Genomic DNA, 26,985 nt, shown 5'->3' with positions numbered 1-26,985 from the left:
AGGCACTTGTACTCGTTTAGGGATACCTTCTGGCCACCTTCCCCTCCCATTACTTGAAAGGATACCTGCCCAAGACCAAAGGGAGAGGGACTCATGAGGTGTTGCAGGGGCCCTGGTCTGTTCTCTGTAATGGGGTGGGCCTCTCCCGTCTTTTCCCCAACCTGTCATCTCTCCTGTGTATTTTTCCAGGGGCTGGAGGATGCTTATTTCACCTGCAGGCCTCTGGAGGTCAGAGCTCCAAGTCCTCTTGGGAAGGGGCTGCTGGGGAGCAGCTGTCCAGCTTGGTAGCAGGCTCATTGCCTAAGGGACCTGGTATGGTTGAGGACTCAGAAGTGTGTTTGTAATGAAGCAGAGGGGGTTTTCCTTCCCCATGGTCTCTGTCACAGCACCCTCCCCTGCCCGTAACCTCCTGGTACAGCTTGCTCTCTGGGCTTCCATGGGGGGGAATGGCTGACATTTCCTGTGCTCCGAGGCACTGCCTGGCTGAGTCTTGGCTCTCGGAAGGGTTCCATCTCCCAGGCAGGTCCTACGTTGGTCCCAGTATCCTCCAGTCCATCCTGGTGAGGTGACCTGGTCACTCAGGGAGAGCCAGGACTCTGCAGAGTACCCTGCTCCATTTCCCATTTGTTCTGCAAAGCTGAAACCGGATTTCCTGAACGGGAGCCCCTGGTCACCCTGCCCTTCTCTGTTACAATCCTGCAGGTCATCCTCACAGCTCCGGCTGGCTCCAGGCTTGCCCAGGGTGGCTGCCAAGACCAGCCTGGTGCTCCCACGCAGCTTCTGCCAGGGTGCAGATCCCTGCTGACCCAAAGCCACCTCTGGGAACAGCTCGGAGGGTTCAGTGGCCAGGGTGGCTGCCAGGGACCCTGTCACTGCTGGAGCTGAGCGGGGATGAGGCTGAGATTTGCACATGGGGTGGCTCAGGAAAGTGGCCCAGGGCAAGTGCCCAAGCCCAGAAAATCCTCCAGCAGCCAGCAGCAAGGGGGAAGTCTGAGAGTTGACAAGGCAAAGGGCTGCAGTGTGCAGGGGAGAGGTGCTTAAGGAAGTGATCCCTGCAGAGGGCCCAGGGGCAGCTTAGTTAAGGCGCACACCTCAGGCTGATGAGGTCTCTGGCAAGTACCCCACAGAATGGCGCTTCAGCAGGCTGTCCTGATACTGACATGTGTGCACCCATCCCTCCTGCTCTGTCTGGGGCAGAGAGCGGACTACCAGCTCAGCTCCCCAGGCCAGCTCCAGGGCTTCTGCTAGGCATGCTCAGAGCTGGGAAGCGCAGCCTCTGACCTAAGCATCCCCCACCTGTCTTTGGCAGCTTTTCTCTGCAGAGCCTCTGGTGCCAACACTCATGTTCAAGGCCAGTGGCTCTCAGAGAGCCATCCTGGGACAGCAGGTCCTGTCTCCTCCATCTGAGCCTATTGGAGCTCCCTGGCCCTCCACCATCAGCCACAATGATGATCCTGCACTTGTTTCACATGCTCTATGGGGCAGAGGCTAAAGTAGAAACAGCCTAGAAGCTGGGGGTGACAGGTGTTTGTGGGCTTCCGTGAGGTTTGGTTTCTTGTCCCTAAGAGGCAAAAGCACTTAATGCAGAGCCCCCTCTCCCCCCGCCCTGTCCAGGCCTTGGAACGCGAAAGGAGCTGAGCCTGAGCCGCCTCTCCTCAGCTGCCCACATTGCTTTCATCTCTAAGAGGCTTGGGACTTGGTGATGGCCTCCGGGGGCTCTGTCTTCGAGGACACCATAAAAATTGGCTTGGGCGGGGGGGGGGGGCAACAGAGGATGCTCAGACCCTGCTTCTCAGGATCTGTCCAGAGAGGGACCTTTTAGCAACTCGGGGCTTTGTCTGGCCACTCAGATCCCCTGGCAGGACTGACAGCTGCAGGCCCAAACTCATATACTTCATTCTGTGCCAGAGAGAGATCCAGATTGGGGGCGGTGACCCAGTTCGTCCTTCTGTGGTGGAGACTTTTGCCCCGAGTGGATGTTAGGGAACCTGAATGCTTCTTTCTTTTCTACACCCTGTGCACAAGGTCCCCAAGTGTCCCTTTTCCCCAGCACCTGGCAAGGCAACCCGAGCGCTGTTCTTACCGTCCAATGACAGCCAGTCATGCTGGGAGGAGGGGAGTGTGGGCAGGGCCCGAGCTTTGTACTCAAACACCACTGAGTTGGAGATGATCTGGTTGTTGAAGGCAACTTGTAGGGTCACAAGACCAGTGTCGTGGGCTGAAAGCAAAGGAAAGAGAGGTCAGGCTGAGGGGTGGGGGTGGGCACCCTTCAACTTGATGTACCACACGGGAACCTGGAGTGCCCCCTCCCCACCCCCCTTCACTGGGTGACCCCCGGCCTCTGCCTGCTCATTCCTCGAGGCCCAGATGTAGTGCTTCTTCTTCCAGGAAACTTCTCGGGACCCCAGACTCAGCCAGGTGCCCTGTGATCACTCCCATACCCCATATTGTAATTGCCTGTTTGCTCCTCGGCTCCCTGGCGAGGGCAGGTACTCGGAAGTCAGTGCAGATTTGCTCAATGAATGCATGAATGAATGGTTCGCAACCCTGCCCCATGGCTGCCTGACTTCTCCCCCATCCCATCCATCCTAGATGGGGTCCAGGTACAGCATTTGCTTTGGAGTCTTGGTGCTTATTTCTCTGTTTCACCTTATCCTACAAGCTTGTCCTGATGCACTCAGTATGGCCTTCCATGTATTTTCAGAAGTTCCCCTGCCTTCCTGATGAGGGAGGAGCCTCAGCCGCGCCTGTTAGTCTGGGCCCAGGGGGGCCGATCTCGGATGCTGCCATGAAGCATGCAGCTCCCTCCAATGCCTAGACGGTGGGCTTTGGGCAGGCAGGCCCCTGTGGGTCTCATTAACTGTTCTGTCCCCAGCACAGGGCTCAGTGGAGACTGTATTGCTTGAATAAACAACTGGGACATTCTCACTGTTGGCAAGAAGAGAGCCCACCCCTGGCAGAAACCTGCTTCATTTCTGGGGCTAAAGGGGATGCACGGCTCCTGTTGAAATCTTGGGGGTCGTGGTCCACAGAGACGGCCCCCGGGGCCCAGTATGGGCGTGCAGGCTGTTCACCCCACCAGGCCTCCTCCTCTGGTAGACTCAGGGCTATGTGCTCTCTGCCCTGCTTTTTTGGAACACCAGATACCAGTGCCCAGGGCCTCCCCAGGACAGATTTCCAGGGAGGACGCACATGGGGATCATGTTACTGTTTGGGCTCTTGCTTTGCAGTTTACAGACTTGAGAAGGCTGTCCAAGTCAGCTGCTCCCCAGGGCAGAGTAGAGCTCCAGCTTCCCTCTGAGGCCGACCTTACTTCCCATGAGAAAACCAGCTCGTTGACCTGAGGCCTCTGTTCATTCCAGGGGGATGTATGATGTCACTGTCCCCAGAGCAGGTCTTCAGGACGTCACTGCCTCAGGGTGACCAGTGGGTTTTCCCCTCTGCTTTCTATCCTGGTGTGGTCTCTTAGCTCCAGACCAGAAGTCGAACCAGCTGGCTCCATGGTGGGTGGGGGACCCTCCCATAGGACCTCCTAGAGTGCCTCTCTGGGCAGGGGTGCCCAGCCAAGTCCAGAACCTCCGGAGGCCCTGACGGCATCCCCAGGCAGACTTCCAAGTTCATGGTCACTCATCCTCCCTGGAGATTTGCCTTGTTTACCAACAGGGAGAAAGGGCAGCCAGCACACATCCCATCTGAGCCCACTCAGCTCTGCGGCTCTTAGCAGGCCTCTTGGCCTCGGCTGGAGGCTGGGGAGTCCAAGGCTTCTCTGATGTTCTGACCCCAGGGGGCGGGGTGGGGGGGGGCTCCTCAACTGCTGCTCTTCTCCACACCTCCCGGCATCTCCGGGCACTTGTACAACCTGTGATGCTAGAATGTGGCCGATCGAAAGCATCCCATCCTTCCACAGAGAGACAGACGGAGAGGAGAGGACCTACCATAGTCTCTGTGTCCCGGACCAGCAGCTCGGTGCAGGCAGGCCATCGCCCCGGGCACGTCCTCGGCTCTCTCTCCCTCCCCTCATTCAGTCCATCAGCGAGTCCTGGTCCCTCCACTTGTCTCTATCTCCCCTGCCACCACTCTAAGCCAAGCTGCCAGGCTTTCTCACCTAGAATCTTGCTGCAGGCAACCTCAGCCCACCCGAGACCTACCTGTTCCTGCCGGGATGGTATCGGGGGGCCACATTCCAAAGCCCCCACCTGAAACTGGTGGGAATACGTTGCCCAGGGAGCTCCCCTCCTGAAGTCAGGAAAGATCACCTCTCTGCCTGCTTCCTACGGTTTCCCTGTTTCTGTTCTTCCTCCCAGCAATCTGTTCTCCCACACACCCAGAATCATCTTTTAAAGACATAATTTAGATCACATCACTTGCCTACTTAAAACTAATGGCTTCCCATTGCAAGTGAAACCAAATCAAACTCCTTCCTGTGACTCAGAAGGATGGACATGGGCTGGTCCCCTCTTTCTTCTCCAGCCCTGCCGTGTTCGGCTCCCCCCACCTGTTCCACTCTCCCTCCAACTTGCTTGGCGATTTGTCTCCTTGTTTCTTTCTGTCTCTTGCAGTAGAATGTAAGCTCCGTGAGAGCTGGGCACAGGTCTGTCCTGATCACCTCTTCATGCCCAGTGCCAAGGTCAGTGCCTGGCATGGTACATCCACTCAACCGTTTGTTCAATTAATTGCTTCAAAACGCAGTGCACTTGCCCACCTCATGTTGAATTTCACCCCTTGCCTTTGGTGACCTCCCAGGAACCCAGGGTGGGGCTGTCCTGCCTGCCAAGTCTTCTGGTTGGTGGCTTCTCCTGTCTCCTCCTGAGCCCAGGGGGGCCTTTCCTAAAGTCCCAGGTCTTCTGTCATCACACCTTCACCCTGAGCTCAGTGCCCTGACTTGGTTGTCTCTCTCCTGCGCTTAGAGCACTACTGAGATCTTGTAGGGCGCCGACTCCATGCTGCGTGTGGTCTGTGGCCAGTGACGGTGGGGGACCGTGTTCCTGGTCAGGGTCTGGTCTCCTCATCAGGGTGCCAAGCTCGTGAGCCTGGCGCATGGAGCACTTTCATGAATTGAGCCTGTGAACCAAGTGTTTCATGGACCTTCCTTCTCCTCTGCTCTCACCCATCTGACAGCTGGTTTTTCAGATGGCGAAATGGAGGCCCTGAGAGGTCAAGTACAGAGCTGAAGTCACCAGAGGGTAACTGGCTGATCTGGGATGTGCCGTGATGCGACTGGTCCAGCACCCAGGACGTGCCAGGTCCCGGCCTGGGACATTGTCCAGAGGGCATGCAGAGGCCAGTCTTTTTTGTGGAGGGGTCAGATAACCTAGGACAGGCAAGGTCTGGGTCCTCAGCCAGGAAAGAACCAGGTACAGGAAGTGGTTTCTATTTATAGGCCAGGCGAGTCCTGTTCCAGCAGCAGGTGGTGAGTGGACAGTGTAACAACACGCTGCCCTCGCCCCCTACCCCCCTGGAGTAGAGGTGGTGGGGGGCGGTTGCTGCATTAGGCCACGCAGCCCTGAGCCATGCTAGGGTGACCCAGCCTGGGCCGGTATCCTGAGGGCTGTGCTCCAGACCAAGCGGGGCTGCAAACGGGGCTAAGTGGGTCCTCTGGAGCTGGCCAGGCAGTGATGGGGGCAGGGCCAGTAGGGGGAGGCCACCATGGGCACCATCCCTGGCTCCCTGAGATGTTTGTGGTGAAGGAGATGCTGAGTTCATGTGGGGGCTGAACCCGTGAACCCAGTTCTGGAGCATTCTGCTCTTGGGGTGGGGTTGGTGGCTGCACACGGAAAGGAGAGAGAGAGAAGGAAGAATGTTCCATGTAAATCCAGGAGCCCCAGGCTGGAGGGATGGTGTGGGTGGAGGCAGAGAGCTGGGGTGGCCCAAGGCCCCCACTTGTCTTCCCTAACCCTTGGCCTCCACAGGGAGCACGCTCTCCTTTTGTAGACTCCTGGCTTCGGATAACACGGGGTAGGGCTCTCTCTCCATTCATTGCCCGGGCAAGCTGGACAGGCCATCCCTGGAGCTAATGTCAGCCAAAGGGTCTTCCCAGCACCAGCACAAGGGTTGGAAAACAAGAACCCTAGGAACAGATTCCTTCACAAATACTGATCTCCTTCTTGGGATGTGCCGGGGGGAACGCCTGGTGACCAGGAAAGACACAGATCCTGACCACAGGGAGCTGGCAGGCCAGAGGTCAAGGAGTCGAGCAGACAGGGACATCAAGCTAAGCAGATGACGATGAGGGAGGGAGGGTGAAGGTCAGAGCCCAGGGACAGCAGAGGGCTCTTGCCCCTGAAACTGGCAGCAAATTCTGTGCACGTGCCTTTTTCGGGGCGCAGGGTAGATGGTTTCACATTCTCAAGGGTGGATGTGTAGATTATTCTTAGTGTGCAGATTATTCTTAGTTTGACTAGTTTGACACCCCCCCCCCCCCCACAGCTGCCACCAGGCCTTCTCCATCCCCCTCCGAGCTGCTCAGTGCCCCGGGGCACTGACCCTGTGGGCCACATGGCCTGGGCTCCCTCTCGCTCTTGCTCTCCTGGCTTCTGGTGGTCTGGAACTGTGGGAGGCACGGGCCAGAGGAGAGAGGGCTGCCTGGTCGCTCTGACCCCAGATGCGGCTCCTCTCGGGCCCCTCCCCCTGCCTGGCTCTCCCCACCAGCTCTAGGAGCCTTTCAGGTTGAGGGTGGTTCTAGCTTCCTGCTGTGCCCAGTCCTGGGTGTGTCAGCCTGGCTTACTGGCTGTCCAAACAGTCCCTCATTGTGTTCGCTTCAAAATCCCAGCTGAGCAGGCCTTGTAGCCTTGTCTGACGTGAGCTCCATGAGCCTAAACTGATGACATTATACCAGTTGGTCTGGGGACCCTCCATCCCAGCAGAGGACACCGAGGCTCAGAGTAATGACGCGACTTGTCCCAGGTGGCTCCCAGGCGGCTCCCAGGCTGACCCTCCGTGCAGGGCTCCTGGGGCACCCACGCCCGTGGCGGGGGCCAGTCTCCTCACCTGGGCAGTAGCAGCGCAGAACCCCGGGCTGAATCAAGGACGCAGGCACTGAGATCTGGTCGAACAGGCAGCTGTAGTTATTGCTGGCTTCTTGCCATGGGCCTGTGATGAGAACCTTCACTCCTCCCTGGAGGGGACAGAGAGGAGAGGAACGTCAGCCACAGAGGGAGGGAGGGATGGGGACGCGGCCCTTCCAGGCTGCCCCCGCCCCATGTGCCTGGTGAACGTGCACACTCCTGGACTCCAATATGCCCTGACTTTCGAGAACCGCTGTCTCAGGATGGCGGCAGGAAGACCAAGCCTATGGGGGTGGGGGGGAACCCGCATGTTCCTTGCCTTCCTCAGTTGGCATCCAGCATGGTGACCAGCGGTTCTGACCCCTGACCCTCTCCTACATAATTTTCAGTTCTAGGCAGAAGGCAGCACAGAGTTGTTCAAACCTTTTCAGCACAAGATGCACCTGAGAACCTGCCGGCAGGAGCCCTGGAGGGAAGGGGGAGGGAGGGAGCTTTTTCTGTCATTTACTTGTGGACAGGTTTCCGGAACCCCTAGTTTTGAAAACAGTCCTGAGCATGTGAGTGTCACCCCACGGATGGGGAGTTCTGGTGGGGAAATGGGGAGAGCTGTAGGATCCCCAGGGTATAGTAGGGATGGTGGGAGAAGGGGCAGGGATGAGAAAGGCTGCAGAAACAAAATGGCGAGGAGGGCTCAGAGTGGCAGGTGGAGATTGTCCTGAGCAGGACAGGCGCTTAGAGCTGGGGGCTGGGGATGCTGGCCTCTCCGGCTCTCCGTGGGTGGGCCACCCCAGGCTCCAGGCACCTTTCCCAGCAGGGGGGGCCCCCCCGGACCTGTGCCGGGACAGGGTGGAGAGCGCCACCTAGTGTCCAGGCTGCAGAAAACTGAGCAGCATACCTACTTGAGGGGGAGGGCAGAGGGGTGAGGGGAGCAGGCCCCCCTTTCCCCACCTCTCCAGGCCAGAGAGGCCAGACCTCAGCTCTCCTGCTCCTGGCCCCTGCCAGAGACACTCTCCTGCCCAGTCACCAGTTCTTGCGTGGACTCTCTTTGGCACTGGCCCGCCCCTTCCGTGGAGGGACCCCCAGCCTCAACACAAGGCTAACTCCCGGGCTGCCCACAATGCTCGTGGAACCCAGCCCTGGACCAGGGCTGGCCTTGGGCACCAACAGCAGGAGGGGTTGTTTCCAGGGATGAGGTGAGGGAGGGTCTCCCACAGCCCAGCAGCGGAAGGGCTCTCCCGGATGGGCCGGCATTCCACCTGTGCTCTTGGATGGGATGGGGTGGTTTTGGAGAAGTCACTTTACTGCTAGACAACCAAAGGTGGGGGACAGTGGAGATAGCTCAGGCCCGGAGGCCTGCTTCTGTCCCTCAGTAGCTGTGTGTCCTCAGCCAAATGGCCCAACCTCTCTGGTGGCCCTGCTGGCCTTAACATTCCCTGGTGCTGATATATGGCTCCATAGGAAGATTTGGAGCTGTGGCAGGACCGAGGCCGGCATTCTTGGGCCCACGGGCTGGAGGCCGGGTGCTGGCTGGGAGGCGTGCCGCACGGCAGAGGTAGAACCACAGGCCAGCCCAGGGCACGATCCTCCCTGGATCCTAGGAAGAGGAAGAGCAGGGGCTTCAAAAAGCCGCAGACAGTTACCATGTGAGAAAAAAGGAAACAAACAATAACCCCAGTCAAGAGCCGCTGGTATGAAGCTAGGGCCGCTGTGAGGAACAAAGAACTGTAGCAATGACTGGGGAACATCAGGACCTTCTCCATGGAAACCGCTGTAGGATGGGCTCAGCATCCATCCGTTCAGGGGATGGTTCCCATGGCAACGCCGGCCTGGCTGGCTCTAATTGCAGCTTCCTCTGCCTGGTGCAGCAAATTGTCAGTGCAGGCAGATGACGCAGAGGGTTTGGGGGAGGGGAGGGGGCGACAAATGCCATCTGAGGTCTGTGCCTGGGAGCCCTGAGATAAAGGACCCAGATTTCTGATGCACCCAGGGCAGACCCTGGGGCACGCACGAGCAGGCGTGCTGGTAGCTAGCGGCAGCTGCAGGGGACGGCAGGGAGAGAGCATCTGGGAGGTGGGAGGGAGGGACACTCCCAGAAGAGACAGCAAGGTGGCCTGGCCTCAGCTTTCCAGCAGTGGATTTTAGAGCCCGGCCAGTCTGGCTCAAGCTCGTGTCTCCAGCCTAAGAAGCACCCCCGAGCCGAGGTGTCTTGCTATGGGTGTTGCTGTGCATCTTGCTTGGCAGAGCGTGGCTAGAACCGAGCTCTTGGCACCGTCGGCAAGGAGGGCAAGGGGCAGATGTACCAGCCAGGGGCCTGTGAGGGGGAGACAGTGTCTCTGGAAGGGGAACCCAAGAGGGGGTGGCCCGTGCTGCTGGACTGGGGACGGTGGCCCGGTGGCTGGGGAGGAGGAGGATGGTGAGGAGGAAGGGCTGGTCAGAGCCGCTGGGGCCTCAACAGAGGCCTCACCGTGTGGCCATTGGGCTGCAAAGGGACCAGCTGGGTGGCATCTGTGAATTTTCCGAATCAAATTGAATTTGAGTTGCTTTTGTTTTCTGGAAGCATCCAGGGCTTCTGGAAAACCAGGACTGGACGAGCCCTCTCGGAGGTGCCCAGACCCACATCCTTTCCTGCTCCCGTGCTGCCCTCGCGTGGCAGGCTGCTGAACTGACTGTCCCTGAGGTACAGTTTGGGGACCTGCCGCTCCTGGGGTACAGAACAGGGGACCAGGTCTGCTAATAGCCCTGCGCTAGTGCCCCCAGGCCCGTGGAGACCAGACGGCGGGCCCGGACCCCTGCCGGGGGGCCCGTGCACACAGACTGAGGCTGGGGAGAGAGGGCCTCAGTCTGTGCCTCTCCTGGGCCTCCAGTTCCCGTAGGACTCAGGCTCCAGGGGGTCTCCAAGAGTCCTGAGGGCCAAAGCCCCCAGGCCTAGGACCTGCAGGGCCTTGAGGCCACGCCTCTCGGCCATTTACAGATAAGGAAACTGAGGCCCAGGGAGCCAAGTCTCCCAGTTGACCTCTTGCTCCACCCCTCTCCCTGTCCCTTTGAGTTGCTTTCTTAAGCCCTGGGTGGGGGGCAGGCTGCTGGGTGGAGCTGACCTTTCACCTGGGGTGAGGGGTGAAACATGGTGGGTGCTGTGAGGATGCCCCTGAGCTCAGTATCACTGACATGGTCAACCTGAGCCATACCAAGAGTAGGCCTGGTCAGAATCTTCCGGAGTCTTGGGGGAGGAGCCCACGGAGCACCCATGGCCCTCTTCCATGGATGGAAGAGGCGGGTGCTGCCCGAGTACTTTACTGGGTCCTTAACAACCAGCCCTCGAGATAAGAGCTATCGCTGCCCATTTTAGAGATAAGAAAGGCAGCTACCTTGCCCCAGGTCACCAGCTAGTAAGCGTGGGGCACACACTGGCCCCAGCCCCATGCTCCTCAGCACGTGGGGTGGCGGCCTCCGGACCCCCGCTAAACACGCCGCCGCACAAGGACACAGTGCGGGGCAGAAGCTGCTCTGTCCAGACCCCCGCTGTCTTTCCAGGACCCCCTTGAACGAAGCCTGGGCCACTGGCTGAGCTGATGTGGCACCTTCCTGAGAGCTGGGAACATTTGTGCTTGATTTTATCTGTGCTTTGCCATAAAAGAAGGAGGAGAGGGAGTAATGAGCCTTCGGGTCAGAGTTGTAACCAGGGGGCCCACAATCCAGGTGACTTCCCCAAGGTCGTAAGCGATCAACCAGTGAGCAGGAGGGACAGGGAACTGCTTCGTGGGGCCTCGGTGCCCCGGCCACAGCAGCAGGACGGGAAAAGGACCCCCGATGGGCCGTGAGCTGTGACAGCCACAGGACAACAAACAATATTCACTGATTACTTACTATGGACAGATAAAATACTTTACCAAACATTCCCGGCGCTCCTCCTTGTCCCGAGGAGGGGACTCTTGTCACCCCCGCTTTATAGGTGAGGAAACTGAGTCACAGAGAGGTGAAGTCATGGCAGAGCCCGACTGACACCCGGGCATCTCCCACAAGATGCGCTCCACCCGTGGGTCACGCTGTCCCCTTCACCAGGGCCCAAGGGAGCCTTTGAAGCAGAGACTGGCTCCGTGAAGAAGTTCACTTCTCAGGGTACCCTGTTGGTCTGGTCCCGACTCGGGCATCATCCCGGGGAGCCCCTCAATCACCCAGGTCTGTCATGTGCACAGGCTTTGGCCTCCACCCCTGCACTGCCTATACCTGAAGACCTTTGGTGGAATACGTTTTCCTGTCTTAAGCGACCCCGGGAGAGCCATGGTCTTTCAGGAGCACCCTTCCCTTAGTAATACGGGACGGGAGCCCCTCACCCTAGTGTCCAGGGGACGTGGCAGTGGAACCAAGGGACTTGGGGACAGCCACCTCCCTGGGAGAAAGGGCCGATCTGGGCCCCGGGGTGATTGTGCTGCTCCCCAAGCACTGGCAGGTGGGCTGGGCAGAGTCCGGGAGTGTGTGCCCCGGTGTGCAGCAGGGCAGGAGGGAAAGCTCGGGCCCCTTGGCCCCCTTCCTGTGCCGTTCTACCTCTGAGAAAAAGCCAAGGTTTCTTCTTTAAACTTCAAGCCACTGGGGCAAGACCTGGGTTTTCCTGCAGCCCTGGGCTTGGGAGCAACCGGAGGTGGGGGGGGGGGGGCGGGGAGGCCACAGGTGGGACATCCTGAGTCATGTAACGTGCCTTTGATTTTGCAGAGGCCGGATTTACCCATGAAATTTTCATGGATGACTCTGGAAGGAAACTGTACCCTTCCTTTCACAGTGGATGGGAATTTCTGTATGTTTTGTTTTGTTTTGTTTAGTGAAGCAAATCAAGAGTAATGGATACGGATGGCCTATGGTGGCGATTTCTGAATTTGTTTTGTTTTGTTTTTGCAGCCCTAGGACATTTTTTTCAAAAAAAAAAAAAAAAGGGCAGAGCAAAACCTAGGTGGAATGTTAATACATAATCAGCCAGGTTCTGGCGGGAGTGGGAGGGGTGACCCGGCCCCCAGGAGACCCTTGACTTTCAAGCTACTTGCTTCAGTGAAGTCTGGGAACCACTGCTTGAGAAAGGCCATGGGGACAGAGGAAGGGGACAACTTTGTAGGGTCCAGAGCTTCATCCAAAGGGCAGCCCCATGCAAATGAGCTTCCCTGGGCTGCACGCTGGTGGGCAGGTGGGGGAGGGCAGCGCTGCAGCAGCTTACCTCCGGGTAAGACCACTCCGGGGAGTAGTCGGTCACCATGAACACCCGTCCACTCTGCTGCAGCATCCCCAGCGTGCCCTGCGCCGGGGTGGCGGAGACCACCTCAGCCACGTGCATGTAGGCCATGGTGCCGGCCCCGCCCTCGGCACTGCTCAGCTGCAGGCTCCCCTGCTGGGGGCTGCAGCAGGGGATGCACATTTCCGCCTGGGCGAAGGGGGCGCGGGCCCCATCCTCCGACTGGGAGAGCGCCGCGCCGTCCCCCGACACCAGCTGGTGCCCGTAGATGGTGCCGCTGCCCCCCTCCACAGAGATGAAGTCGTTGATCAGGTCGGAGAATTGGTTGCTGAAGGAGATGTCAAAGTGGTCCAGGCTGAGCTCCATGTTGGAGGCGTTGCCGAGGCCAGGCTGGGCCACGGGGTAGAGTCCCTGCACCACGTTGCCCGGGAGGATGGGGACCCCGCCGGCGCTGCGGATCACCCCCGTGGTCTCGGGCTGCAGGTAGTGCTCGGAGCTACAGGCCTGCAGCTCCCCAGACTTCATCAGGCCCTCACCCCCTTCGGCCACCTGCGAGGTCTCCATGGTGACCTCCCCTTCGGCAGCCATGGCCTGGAAATTGGCCTGGAACTGCATGAGGTGGAGGGACGAAGTGGACTCTATCCTTGTCTCCACGTGGCCGCTGCAGGAGCTGGTTTGGGATGAGGCCTCCGTTTTCACTGTGGGCATCACAAAGGTGCCCCCGGAGTCGCTCAGGCTGCTGTGGGCGTTCTGCTCGATGGGGAGGGGCTTGCTGGCGTCCTGCAGGAAGAAGCTCGGGGAAGGGGTCTGGTGGACGTGGGGGCTGTGGCCCGTCTGGCTGAAGCTGGACGTGTAGTCCTTGTTGGAGTCTATTGCACTGAAGTCCATCTGCTCCAGGGTGGTGCTGGGACTCAGGCCACCACCTGACGGCAGGAGGCTGGAGCCGGCGGTCAAGGTGAGGGAGCTGGATGCCGCGGCTGCCGCCGAGGAGGAGTACGCTTCTTTGGCCATCTGCTGCTCAAAAGAGGTGTCCTCGGTCTTAATCTCCTTGGTGAGGACGGTGGTGAAGCTGAAGCCCCTCTCCACTGGTGGCGAGTGCCGGACGTTGGTGCTGACCATCTCCGCCTTCAGGCCTCCGCCCCCGTACGTCTGGCCCTGCTTTGGGTTATTGAGGAAACAGTCAGGGTCAAAGTTCATGGTAGTCTCTGGAATCTTCCGGCCACCATCGAGGGTGGTGGAGAGGACCAGCTCTTCGGACACGTTGGTGGGCAGCATCGACAGGCTCTCCGAGCTGCCCGTGGTGGGGAAGGCGAACTTGTGGCCGTCGGAACTCACGGCCAGGACGAGGCCCTGAGAGGCGTCGGGCGAGAGGAGGTGGTGGTTGGGGCCGGTGGTGGGGGACATGGTGTACACGGCCTCGTTGGTGACCTCAGACATAAACACCGTGGCGCTCTGGGACAAGCTCCCCATCACGGAGGCCACAGCCATGCTGGACACGCCGGTGACCACGGGGCTGTCCACCATGTCCGGGTCGCTGTTGAGCCCGCTGCTGATGGACACGGGGGAGCTCTGGGTGGTGTCCGGCACCTCCACCTGGTTGGTGGAGGAGACCTCCGTGCTGTTCTGGTGCAGGAGGACGGGCTTGGCCACCTTGCCGTTCCTCTTCTCGCGGCTCGAGCCCTTGCTGTGGCCGTGCTCGTGCTTGCCCTCGGACACGTCATTGTGCTGTACCTCCGAGTGACTGCCGTAGCCCCCCGTCCGCGGCTCGACCTTCGGCGAGATGATACGGTGTTTGGCACTGTTGCATTTGTGGTGCACGCTGCTGCCCGCTCCTGTGGAGATCAGAGGCACACCACGCACACGTGCGCACACGCACACACACGCGCGTGCAAAGAGAGAGTCAGAGCCGCGGCTGCGGTGGACCCTGTCTCTGAGCAGCTGGGGGCTGGCCGAGCCCAGCCCGGGAGCCCACCGACCCCTGGGGCTGGCGCGTGACCCACGCTGGGGAGCCCGGGCTCACCGACCCCAACCCCCGGGGCTCGCACGAGCTCCGTGGAACCAGCCTCCAGACCAGGGGGGCTTTTTCCTGGAGGTGCATTTACTACTACTAACAATACTAACGGTAGTGCCTCAGGACATAGGTGGTTGGGAAGGAGAAGGTGGAGGGTCGGTCATCCTCCAGGAAAGTGCTTTCCACCTTCGGAGAGAGATACCATTTACCAAAACAGCTCTTGCTGGCCGGCGGGGCTCAGCCCAGAGTGTGGCCGTGTCTCTCTCCCCTCCCCCAAACTTTCCATGCCTGTGTAGGTTGCACAGCGGTGTTTTGGGGACAGGGGGTTGGAGAGCAATGTTCGCTCTCTGGATTAGCTCTCAGGCCCCAGGACCAAAGAAGGTTCTAGACTTTGCTCCAGGGGCAGAAAGGCATCTGCTCCTCTCCCCCATGTGGCCAGCCTGGGCCTGTCCTCAACTCCTTGTGGGTCAAAATCCCTTTAAGACCCAAGCAAAGACAGAGCCCTAAACCCCCAGATCAGTGGCAGAGAGGGAGAAAGCCCTAGGCCAAGGGCTTCTGAACTCTGGCCAGTCTCCCCTGGGCTCCGCACACGAGGCCCTCCGCACACAGCAACCCGGTCGGCTCTTCTCTTTTCTCTCCCTTCTGCCATTATTTTCGTTCCATCTGATGAGGGTCACTTCACTTTTGGTAAAAGGGTGAATTATCCCCTGAGCCTATTCCGGCCTCGCCACCATGATTCCTAAATGCATGAAGACTTCGCAGAGAAGGGACGTGACCCTCTAATGGAAATATCTAATTAAGGCAGAGAAGGAGGTGGAGAATGCAGATTTCTAAGAGCAAATACCATTATCAGAAAAACAGACACATTAGGACAGGGAGTGTGGGACACTTTATATTCTTGGAGGAGACAGAGGTTAAAGAGAGAGGTTTAGCTTGAGTGGTCCCATTGACTTGGGGCTGACCTCCCTGAAAAGCCCATGTCAGTCCTGTGCCTGGGCACCTGGGCTTCCTGCTGACGATACCCAAGATGGGGCCTGGAGGGTGCCTGCTGTGTGTAGACAAGGCCTGGAGCCCCAGCCCCATGCACTCCCCAACTCTGCTGCCCCCATCCCTAGAGGGAGCTACCTCTCTGGAAACGGCTTTCTCCTGCCCCAAGTGGGCTTCCCCACCAGCCCCACAGGGCAGGATGAGGGTGAGTCTGTCTCGGGTGCTGTCCTGCCCTGTCCCCTGGCTCCTGGCTGACCCCACTTGGCTCACTGGACAGCAAGGCTACCCCTGCGGAGGAGAGCCACCCACTGTCGGGCAGGGCCCCCTCTGCCCGTTTGCGCCCCCCCCCCACAGGGGGGCCCTGCTCACCCAAGCTGCCAGTGCAGAGGCAGTTGTGGGTCCGAGGCTGTGGCTTGGTCTGGTGGCTGTCGAGGATCTGCTGCACCAACTGCTCCACAGAGAAGCCTGAGCTGCTGTTTCCATTGCTGCAGGTCCACTTGATGCCGTGGACTATGGGGAGAGAGAGGATGAGGGGGTCAGAGGTCACGGGGTGCAGGGGCAGGGCCCGGGGGGCTGGGACCTGGGCCCTCTCAGAACATAGCTCCCTCTCTGCTGGGAGGCTGGCTCTAGGGGGGACCTGATGTACATGGGGGGGGAGGGAGGGAAGGGGAGGGGGCCAGGCTGCCCCATCAGACCCCCACTCCCACTGGGAGCTCCGTGCTCTTCCTCTGCCTCCCCTCTTCCCTTCCCTACGGCGCAGCCCGGGGAGCGGACGGCCTAGAGATTTGCTTCTGTTTTCCCAAAGTCCAAGTGCCCAAGAGTGGCTCTTCGAGGGGCCCCGGAGTGGAGGAGAAGGGAGCGGAGACTGGGAGGGAGCGGTGGCAGGCGTCTGAGGCCCCCCCAGACTGTAGGTAGTGGAGATTCGGAGAGGAGATGGAGGCTGTGTGCCCGGGTGGATGCCCAACCCTGGAGGGGAGCTTCTGTTTCTCATTCTCACCAGACTTCTCGGCCTCGAGGGGCTGCGGGCTAGGCTGCGGGGGGACAAGGGGGAGAACTGAAGGGCCCACAGGACCTGGACAGTGGATGCCCACTGATGACCAGCCACCTGCGTGGCCAATCCCAGGACCTCTGTTGTCCCTGCTGTTGGGGTGGATCCACAGAATGGCTGAGGGTGGGCTCCCCACCTGCCTGGCAGGACAGGGGCTGAAAATCTAAAATAAACTGACTTGCCCACGGGGCCCGTGGGCTGATAGGTGTCACGCCCACTCGTTCCATGGTCCTCCACGCCAGGCACGTGGCCCAGCCCCGCTCTCTCTGGTGGCTCTAGGGGGCCAGGTTCCAGAGGCAATGAGTCCCTAGCCCTGGGGCTGGGGGCCAGGGCCCGGGGCTCTAGGAGGGACCCAGCTTGCTGTGAAACGGGGACAGTGGGAACAGGTGGTCTGGGAAGAGAAGCAGGGCGGGGTCACGCTGGGGAGAGGCCAGTGGCTTTGTCAATGCAAGGACGCTGTCCTTTCTCCGCTGGAGGAGTTTCTCTCACAGGCCTCCAGGGAAAGAACGTCACCATGCCCCAGGCCTGCCCTCACTCTGTGAGGCTCCAGAAGGCAGCCGCACAGGGAGAGGGTCCACACAGCGGGGAGGAGCTGGGACAGATTCATATCTGGATGCGAGTCTGGGTTTCGGTCTTGCTGTGTGAATGTGGGCAAGTCACTAAACCTGTCTGAGTCTCGGTGCCCTCACCTGTGAAATGGAAACAGAATAGTCTCCGCCTGACAGGGCGGCCAGGAGGAAACCCCCTCCACCTGCCTTGTACTTTGTGTGTTCACAACAAAGGACAGCTGTTGTCCTGACGGTCACGGGTGGTGATGGGGATGAGCATGTGCAATGCTGGCCTCAGCTCACGGCCTGCCCGACGCCGGGGGATCTGGGCTTGGGGAAGGAAGCTGCTCGCTCTGCCAGCCACCGGTGGCTCTGCCTTGGAGTCCCGTGGAGAGAGCTCCACGGCCATCGGCCATCGGTCCTGGTCAACTCCTTTATGTAGGACTTCAGTGGTTTTTCAAAGAAACCGTCTTGCGTGTGGCTGGTGATGTGCTGGGAGTCCCGGCGGGCGCTGCTTCCTTCTCCTCGCATCTGCCCCAGGGGTTGGTCCGGTTCCGATGAGGCCAGTGGCCCTGCTCCCAGAGGGTCCTGGCTTCTGATGCATCATCAGGAGGGGATGGGGGTTGATGCCCAGTGGCTCCTGTCCCCGAGCCGGCTGAGCTGCCTGGATGGGAAGTCGTGTCTGCCGTGTGATGGGCCTGTGCAGGGGGTGGTGGGGTGGTTTCCAGACCACCTTCTCCCACCTTGGGATCCCTTGGGGAGTGGTCTGGCAGCCCTGCGAAAACACCTGCATTCCCCCACCTTGTCCTCGGCAGCCGAAAGGCAAGGCCCAGGCCAGGGGTTTGCAGATCTCACTACAGCTATAGAGACCTTTACTCAAATAAACCTCCTCCTGGAAACCCAGTATGGAAGACGGATAATAGCAGAAGGGGCCTGGTCAAGGCAGGAGTGAAGGCCAGGGTCCACTTGGCTGAGGACCTTTTCTGGGCTCCTCATTTTGTAGAGAAGGGAGCAGAGGCTGAAGGGGGGTGCAGGGTTTGAGGACCCCCTCCCCTTGCGCCGTACAGCTGCACATGCAGATGGCGTGTCCCAGCCCCTGCCCTGGGGTAGTGCCAGGCTTTCTTTTTTAAAGCTCCCCAGGAGTTCCTCATGGGCTGTCAGGATGGCGAACACACAGCTCTGTCCTAAGCCTGAATTCTGCAGGTCACTGCAAGTCTGGGAGCCCACCATTGCTGCTCCTTCCTACGGTGGACTCTGAGCGGATGCCCGTTGCAAAGCCAGACCAAGGCGTTCTCAGGAAAACCCCCACCTGGGTGTGAACTTGGCTCTCTGGAGAGAGGAGCAGCGGGCCTCCCCACAGGGCAGTCTACCTCCGGCTTCTGGCCACACGGCCACTCCTTGCCCGATGATCTGGGTCTTGGGGTGGGTGGGCTGTTGAATCCCTCGAGTGGCAGATGCCTCTGCTGGGGTCCTCCGGCCTTTCTGACCAGAGCCCCCCTCTGCTGACAGCTGCCGCCCACTCCGGGCTTCCTCCCCAGCCCTGCCGAGCAGGCCCCCTGCCTGCATTCTTTCTGCCTCTTGTTCTCCTCTTTTCTGTTGTGAAGGTTATAAAATGAAAACCCAGTGAAGGGTGACAGATTGCAAGCAGAGAATTTCTGGATGCTTAATGCAAATTACCTACTGTCTTGGCACATTCAATATGCAGATTGTGTCCCTCCCCCTCGGGTGGGGGCGGGGAGAGGAACCCCCTCCTCCGAGCTGGTGAGTTGTTAGTACTGAATATCAAATACTATCAAGACGGCTTTTAACATGTCATGCTCTGCTTCCGACACGTAATGAATCAGCGGGAAAGGAGATTTCTATGGGAAAAGAGTGTTTTATGAAGGGAAGGTTAATAAACACGTGTGCTGGCCGGCTGTCCCCTCCTACCCCCCCAACCCCCGCCCTTTGCAAAAGCAGCAAAAGGGACACTGCATTAAAAATACACTTGATTAAATGTAAAGGTCATGACTTGGGGTGTGTGTGGGGGGTGTGTGGGGGAAGCACAGAAAGAGAAAAGGAAATTCCCAGAAGAATAGCTTCCTGGTGGCTCTGGGTCATATTTGTCCCCACTGTTTGCTAGGTCTTGGTGGAGGGTACCGGGCTCCTAATTCCCAGGCCATAGTCGGCTACCTCAAATGGGAGGAGCCCAACTTGTGCCCAATCCCAGGGAGGGGGGGCCTCCCCACAGCAACCTAGGCACAGCCTCGGGTGGTGGTCCCAGGAAGGCTGGGCAGGGGCAAGTACCATGGGGGGAGAAGGCAGGGGTGGGTGGGCCAAGCCCGCTCCCCCACAGGCCGGTGCAGGCCACGAGTTTCCAGGAGGGCCCCACTTTCCACTGGAAACTGGGGTATGCAGGTGCTCCCGTGGCTCCCCGAGCAGTCCCCCAGCTGCCCTGTCCCCGCCCCCCCCCCCCCCCCGGCTCTGGCTGGGCTGCCCAGAGCATGCCCTGCATGAGGACTGGCCGGCACAGCAGAGGCTGGGGTGCCTGTTGCAGGAACTCCCAGCCCACTCCAGCGCTGACCTGGCCCGTATGCGACACTTACCCTAATTACCCCCTGGGACGAGGCAGCTATAATCCCACTAATATGAATAATCAAAATGAAATCAATGACAACAGCATGTGGGCCATGCTTTGGAGAGCATCTTCTGATGAACAGTTTACCCAAGAGGTGGCCAACCACCGCGAAGAGAGTCACTGGGCTCTGGGAGAGGGGGCTGGGGACGGGGGGCGGGGCTCACCGTCTCCTGGGGCTGGGTTATGGTTGCTCGGGTCCAGCCGCGTGGTGGTGGCAGGGGTGGGGTGGGGGGGAGCTTTGGCGATGCAGGCTAGGCCTGAACCCAGATGGACTTCCCTGTCACCCCCTGTGTGGACAGAATTGTGTGCCCCCAAATTCTTAGGTGTAAGCCCTAACCCCAAGGTGACTGTGTCTGGAGATAGGGCCTTTCAGGAGGTGCCAGGTTAAATGAGGTCATAAGGGTGGGGCCCTGATCCAACAGGACTCGTGTCCTTGTAAGAAAAGGAAGAGACGCGGGGCGTGTGTGTGCACACGGAGATTAATTCCCATGGTCGAAATTCCCCGGTCTGTGCTATTCTGTAGTGGTAGCCCAGGCAGACTCCCGCTCCCCGTCCTCCCTCTGCCCCAGGCTTACTGGCTGGAGCCCTAGGAGCCCCAGGAGAGAGTCACCTGCCCTCTGCACCCCACACTTAGTGTGCGCATGTGTGTGTGTGTGCACATTCTAGGGGCCCTGAGGTCAGGGACGTTCCAGAACCCGGCACTGTGCTGGGTTCTTTATTTGTTGACTACATTGCAAATATTATCTGTCCCCTCTGGAGCACTTACAGTGGACAGGGCATTGGGCAGTGGTTCTAAGACTGGGGTCCCAGAAGCAGTATAACTGCCTGGATCCTGCTAGAGACACACATCCCCATGCCTTACCCAGATCGACCGAATAAGAAATTCTGTCCATGGGGCTCAGATCTGGGTCCTAACAAGCCCTCCAGGGGATTCGATGCTGGCTCAAGTTTGAGACCCACCAGTCTAGAGATTATGTCTCTAATCCCTCAACAATCCTTTGAGGAAGAATTATCATCCCATTTCTTTACCGTGAGGACCAAGGCAGGAAAGTTACATGACCTGCCCAAGGTCACACAGCAGATGAGTGGGGGTGGGATGGGCTGCAGGGTCTAGCTCTTCCCACTAAGCCACCTGCCTGCCAGGGCCTCTCCAGCCCGCATCCCTCCAGGGACTGAGGAAGGGCTGGAAGGTGAATTAGTAGGTGGAGGAGGGACAGCTACCCCATCAGGAGGCTGAGAGCTCCCTACACTCACAGCTGGACTCACTTCACTTACGAGGGACAGGCTGTCTGATTTCCCGGGGGGTGACCATGCAGGGGACCCCGGAAGCTGGGGCCGGGCCAGGTGCTGTCCCATAGCCCCCTGCCCATCCTGACCCTGGAGGGTACTAGCTGCCTCAGAAGGGCCGGGGGGCAGCCAGGCAGGGCCACCAACCCAGGGCAGGGAGTGGGGGGCAGGACTTGCGACGGACCTGCTCTCGGAAGATTGGATGCCAGCAAGAGAGGGAGGAAGGCCTATGTGAGGAGCTCGTCCGGGTGTCCACACCTGGGCTGCCAGGGTCCCCAGAGGCCTGCTTGGCCCTGGTTCTCTCAGCAGACTGGAGTGTGTTTAGGGGAAATTTCTACAAAAGACAGGGAGCTCAAGGAAAGCCTCCTCTCAAAGAAGGTGGGATTTGTGGGGGCAGAGTTTGGGTCTGAGACAGGGCTTCCTCGCCTGGCTTTCCAGTCACTGGGGGTGGGGCAGGGAGGAAACCCACTGAGTCAGAGACCAGGGGCCCACAGGTGGCCTCCTCCTGGATGCCTGCAGAAGCCACAAATGTCCATTCCCGCCATGGCTACCCTAAACAGCAGTGGAACTTAGGACAGTTTAGGATGAATTTCTCACCTCAATGTCCCAGCTAGCCATATGGGAAGAAGAGCTGGGGGAGGTGGGGCCAGGCTGGGGGGACACGCTGGCCTGAGGTCAGGGGTGAGCCTCTGCAGCTCTTCTCCTCACAAACATGTGACCTCGGGAGGGTCTTTGATTTCTCTTGGCCTCTGTTTGCTCACGTGTAAAATGGGTGCTTCACCTGACTGCATGTTTCCCAAGGGACTTTACAGACAGCTAGTGGGGCCCACCCCCAGGATTCTGATTCGATGGTGTCCATAGGAGCTCTGAGGCAGGCCAGGGCCCAGGACCTGGAGCTAGTCACCCTTTCTGTTCTGAAACATCGTTCCTGGAACAGTTTGGAGAGGAGCTGGACAGAGTCAGAAAGGAGAGCTCCGAGAGCTCCCCCCCTGCCCCACGGCGGCTCCGGAAGGCTGGTGAGAACTAGCTGCCTGTCCCTCTTTGCTCTGCAGGGCAGAAACTTCTAGAGGTGTGACGACAGGGCATGCTGGCTGGAGCTTGGGTCACTGCAGTAACCACAAAGGCGGTGCCTGCTGGAACCGACATTTGGCTTTCTCTGCACGGGAGAGATTTCTCGGTGCTGTGGCAAGCAGGTGACGCGTGTAATGTTGGTGACAAAGATAAGCACCTCCCCTCCCCCCCCACCGAACACGAGGCCTATGGGGGGGGGCAGTCCCCTCCTCCTTCCCCCTCAGCCTGGACTCATCCAGGACTCCTGCCCAGGTCCTCAACCCTTAGTCACAACCTATAAATAAGGTGGCCATGTGACCTGCTGTCCAGACAGGTCACCTTGGGAGACTGACGGGGGCACTGGGATCAAATGGCTGCACCACGGTATGAACTGGGCCGCTCCCGGGCAGCCCTGGACCTGTGGGCACCCTACCTGGGAAGCACGTGATGGAGGCAGGTGGGAGGGGGCCTGCCACGTGCCTCCCGCGTGAATGAGCCCTGCTGGATCCTGCGAGTTGTTGACACTAAGGCTGTCTCCATGGCAACAAGGTCAATGGGAACCGGCAACCACTAGTTTCGTCTTGACTGTGTTCTTGTTGACAGGAATAAAGGCCCTGCTTCTGATTTCTGGGTTCAGCTGGATAAAATTTTCATTAGATTTGACTTCCCAGATCCAGACACCCACATGCTATTCCGTCTCCCCATCGCACCCTCAACTCTGTTCTCCTATGGGTCCTGAGGACAACATTTCCAGAAATCTCATTTTGAGGAGGGCAGAGGCTGTGTGGGGACAGGATGGTGTGCATGCGCAGGGACGCAAGTGCGGGGTCCCCAGTGAGCTTGTAGTTCCTGGTTCTGGAAGTCTGGGGATGTGGGGCATCATCTTCTGGGCGGGGGGGCCCACCTTGTTCCAACGGTACACATGCCACGGAGAAAGGCCGAGGGCCTGAGAACGGAACATATCTGGCAGGTGAGAGGGGCCTGGGACCTGGGGGGCGAGGGGACCCACACAATCGGGAGCCGTATAGGGACAGGTTCCCCGCGCCGGGCGCCTGGCCTCCCAGGCCAGCTCCTAGGGTCCCAGTGACATACAAAGCTGGGTGTTTCCCTGCTAAGTGGGCCCAGGATGCGACGTTGTGGAGTCGGTCATATGGAGGCTCTCAGAATCTCCTCCCAGTTTGCTAAATGGCATTGTTGCTGAGGCAGGGAATTCTTTGTGCCCTAGTAAGAGCGGGAATGTGCTGGGAGCTCTGGTTGTCTAGCGATGTCCGAAGCTCAGGTGGCTGGGAGAGAAGCTCCAGCCATTGTCCCACATCCGGGGGGCCACAGGGGCTCTGGAATCTTCTTCTCCCCTCTTCAGGCTTCATGGCAGACCATCTCCCAAGGCCCCGCTCAGCGGCAGAGACGGCAGGAGGGACCCCCTGTCTGAGCAGCCCCTCCAGATCCCTGGCAGTGGGGGCAGGGGACCACGTGGGACTCTGGACAAGTTGCCATCTTGCTTCTTTCAAGCCTCTGGGCTTGTAAGGATCCTGGAATCGGATGTCTCCTCCTCGGGTCTGAAGATGGTACCTACATGCTGGGAGGCAGGCGGCACTCAGGTAGCTGCCTCTTGGCTCCTAACCGTGTGGACCAGAACCTTCAATATTCAGAGAGAAGCTGAGAATCTGGAGATTTTAATATTGTCAGCTCTGGGTGGCAGTCAGGCACGGGGTGTGGGTGGGGCTGCGGTGTCCTCCATAGCAGCCCAGGGACGCAATCCATCAGAGCTCATCGAATTAGGGGATGCTTAAGACAGAGCTGGGCATTCTGTAACAGCAGGGAGTGCGTGGCGCCCAAGCAGCCGGGGAGAGACGGGAGATCAAAAGAAGCATTTCTCTTTCAGTTTTCCTACTTGGGGGCCACATCAGCCGAATACAATTTAGCCTGAGGGAGCACATTTGCAAAGCAAACCTGGTCCTGTGAGCAGGAAAAGGAAGTCAGCCCAAACGGACTCGCCCCGATGCCCACTGCCTGCTCTCCTCTGTGCAAGGGCAGGAGGTGCCGGGAAGGCGTGCTGGCAGAAGCTGGGGACATAAGGGGACCCACTCTGTCTGCTCCCCATGCCAGGAGCTCCTAACCACAGGGACAAGCAAACCAGAGCAGGAAAATCTTCTCCGGGCCCTTCTGTACTGTCCTGCCCTCCCCCAGTGAAGCCACAGCCTGTGGACCCAGGCAGGGAGCAGGGCAGAACCTTCCGGCTCTCACGAGTTCCAGCCACTGATGAGTGCCTCTGCTCTTAGGGGTAGAGCTGCCGTCCCAGGCTCTGCGCCTGCCGTGGGGACACAGATGTGCTCCTCTTCCTGGCACACAGTGTTTCTCACGAGTTCAAGTCAATAATGTCTACAAGACCCCATTATGTGCCTGGCTCTAACGTGAAACTTTTAACCCAAGGAAACTTCTAGGGGAGCATATCTTAACCCAAAGTCTATGGGGAGATTTCACGGGGCCGATTACACACACGATTCTTGGTGCGTGTTCGAGATCAGCTCTGCCTGCAGTGCCTGTTTCCCTCCCACGTGGCTCGGAGAACCATCTGACACTCAAAGAGGCCTGTGGCCTCAGAAGGGTGCTGACCCTGATCTCCACGACAGGGCTTGCGGTGGGCTAGGAGCCTGCCTTTGATCCATCTGCCCAGGCCGTTTCACTGTGGACCGCAGCTCCCGGCACGGAGCCAACATCTCCACCAGGCTTTGTGGGCCTCGGAGCTCTGGGTGGGGCACCACAGCTGCTCTGGGTCCCCTGAGCCCCAGGGGTGGGCAGCCTGGCCATGCCCGCGCTCGCTCCTGACTCCTGGTCCCTGGCTCTTATCCTGGGTGTAACTTCAGAGGGGGACACTGGAAAGTGCTTCCAAGTGAACATTTCTCACCAGAAAGGAACCCTCCAACCCTTTCTTACAACAGATTCCCCTTCCTGGCTGTACCCCAGCCCCCCATCTTGGTGCCCCTGCCTGCAACTACATGGGGGGCAGTGCCTTTGGGACTTGCTTTGCTAACTGCCTCTTACCACCCACAGACTCTGGCCAAGACTTGGGAGATGCCTTCCTTGTCAGGCTGGCGCTGCAGCCCCTTGGTCTTGCACAGCCGGCTGATGTCTGCTCAGGACAGACTGAGTCGGAGAGGAAAAGGTAGCAGATGGGACTCTCTCTGGGGCCCCCTTCTGCTTGTTCCAGCCCCAGCCTGAGCCCAGGGCTCCAGAATCCCAGAGCAGGCCCCTGATGGCCTCTCACCACATCCCAGACCCCAGGTCCACAGGCAGGGGTGGCCCAGTGCCCCACATCCCCCCGCTGCTGCGGACCCCGGCCAGGCAGAGAGTCCGGCTCCTGCAGAGGGCTCACACCTCTGAGCCGCCCTGCGGCTACCGGCCACCAGGTGGCGCTAATCGACCAGGAACGGGGTTCCGTGCAGGGCCGGAAAGGAAAGCCTTTGTTGATTTTACTTCTTGATATTCTATAATCACCAGGATTACAATCTAAGCAAAAAAGCAAAACAAATAAACACAGCCCCTCTTACTGGATCTTTGGTCTTTGTCTGGAAAATTATGAGAAAACAACAGATGCATTGACCATACTACTAAGCCTTGGGTACTGCAGGGGCTGGGCAGTTCAGACGGCGAGAAAGGGGTGGGGGGCTCTGGTCACCGAGGGTTCCGTTGGCTTCAAGTGGGGGTGGCTGAGGAGCTCCTGGGAGACATGGTGCCTGCTGATGAGCCCACTCCCCTCCAGCCTCTCTGCCACATAAGCTACTTCCAGCAATGTGGGGTTCCCTGCCTGGGGCTATGCAGGCTCCCCAGCCAGCCCTCCTGTTTTCCCACCCACAGGTCTCGGGACCCTGGGAAGGCAGTCCGAGCAGAGCCAAGCCCAGAGGGAGCTGGTGGAACCGCCAGATGATCTCTGGGGCCACGGAGGTCAGCAGGAAGGCCCGGCCTTGCTCAGCGATGCAGGACCACCTGGTCAGCCAGCGTGCTCCAAGGGGAGCCCCTGGGCGGGACAGCTGGGGCACGATCCCTTTCCAGGAAGGGCTGTGAACACAGCTTAAAATTCACGCCCTCATCCCTCACTCTGGATGGCATCACCTCTTCTACTGCTAGTTGGGAAGTGGCTGGCATGCCTGTCCCCTCCCAGGCTGCCAAGAAATGGGGCCAGGCAGAAAGCCACGGATGCTTAGAGGAGGGGATCCCTCCAAGGGCCCCATCTGACTTCCTGCAAGCTCAAGTAGAGCCAAGAGTGGAAGGTCCGGGGCACGGCGGTTCAGAGCCACTGTGGTTCTGGGCAGCCAAGGATCACTGAGCACGTTTCCCACCAGCAGGACTGTGGCACAGAGCTCCCTGGCATTCTTCTCCACTCAAATTGACCCGGGACGACAGAACCCCACCTGCCCGGTCCCTTGCTCACACTATGGCACTTTGCTGGTCCAAAGCTGGTGCTCTCAGACCAGCTGCACGGGAACAGACCCCAGAAGTTCCAGGATGAGACATACTGAGCTGTAGATCACATTCACTTGAATTCTATAAACTCCAACCCTCAGATCGGGCCTGAGACAATCATGCTCAGACTCTGACCTAAGACAAGTGATTCTCAGTTGAGGCCCCACAGGGACACCCCAGGCTGAGCTCAGCTCCACTTGGCTCTGAATGACTCACACATGGAACCCTATTCCCCAAAGTAAGTTAGGGTGGTAGGGCTTAGCATGAGACTACACTTCCCAGACTCCTTTGCAATCAAGGGTAACCATATGACCAAATTCTGCCCTACGACATAGGAGTGGAAATATTGTGTACAACCTCTGGGCCCTGTTCTTGAAAGGAAGAAGCTTGCCCTCCGCTTTGTCTTCCCTGCTTCCCACCGGCTGGAATGCGGTTGCACTGGCAGGAGCTAGAGCAGCCATTTTGGACCACAAAAAAGAGAGCAGTGTCCTAGGGATGGTAGAGCAATCAGCCCAAGGAGCCCAGCTGGCTGATCCCCGACACTCTGAGGCTGCCATGTCAACCTTGAACTACTTTGTGAGCATGAAATATCCTTCTCTTTTATTAAAGCCACTGTTCTTTTGGTCTTTGTCACAGCAGCACCCATATTCTAACTGCCACGGAAGGGATTGCAAAAGATAGGAAGCATCTTTGGAAACACATCGGGAATTCCAACCAGATATCTTAATTTTTCCGCCGTCTTCATTTTTTTTTTTTT

General features: G+C 58.9%; 1 protein-coding gene across 13 annotated transcripts in view; it reads right to left on the bottom strand.

Moving 5' to 3' along the window:
- The window catches only part of CAMTA1 (calmodulin binding transcription activator 1), an 834,392-nt gene that overhangs the window by 75,232 nt on the left and 732,175 nt on the right, over positions 1 to 26,985 (bottom strand). For 12 of the 13 annotated variants that reach the window (XM_081817397.1, XM_081817396.1, XM_081817399.1 and 9 more), the window contains 4 exons: positions 15,587 to 15,727; positions 12,205 to 14,051; positions 6,988 to 7,114; positions 2,084 to 2,218 (listed from right to left, as the gene is read on the bottom strand). In XM_081817397.1, coding sequence (XP_081673523.1) covers positions 2,084 to 2,218; positions 6,988 to 7,114; positions 12,205 to 14,051; positions 15,587 to 15,727 — 2,250 coding nt within the window. Of the gene's footprint in view, positions 1 to 2,083; positions 2,219 to 4,148; positions 4,286 to 6,987; positions 7,115 to 12,204; positions 14,052 to 15,586; positions 15,728 to 26,985 lie in introns of those variants that run through there. The other variant, XM_081817409.1, reaches the window with a different exon arrangement.

Source organism: Leptonychotes weddellii, chromosome 4 (genome assembly GCF_054177405.1).
Source record: "Leptonychotes weddellii isolate Sample4059 chromosome 4, ASM5417740v2, whole genome shotgun sequence".
In the NCBI taxonomy this organism is placed as follows: domain Eukaryota; kingdom Metazoa; phylum Chordata; class Mammalia; order Carnivora; family Phocidae; genus Leptonychotes; species Leptonychotes weddellii.
The sequence above is the reverse complement of the archived record's forward strand: the minus strand, read 5'-3'. Positions and strand labels throughout refer to the sequence as shown.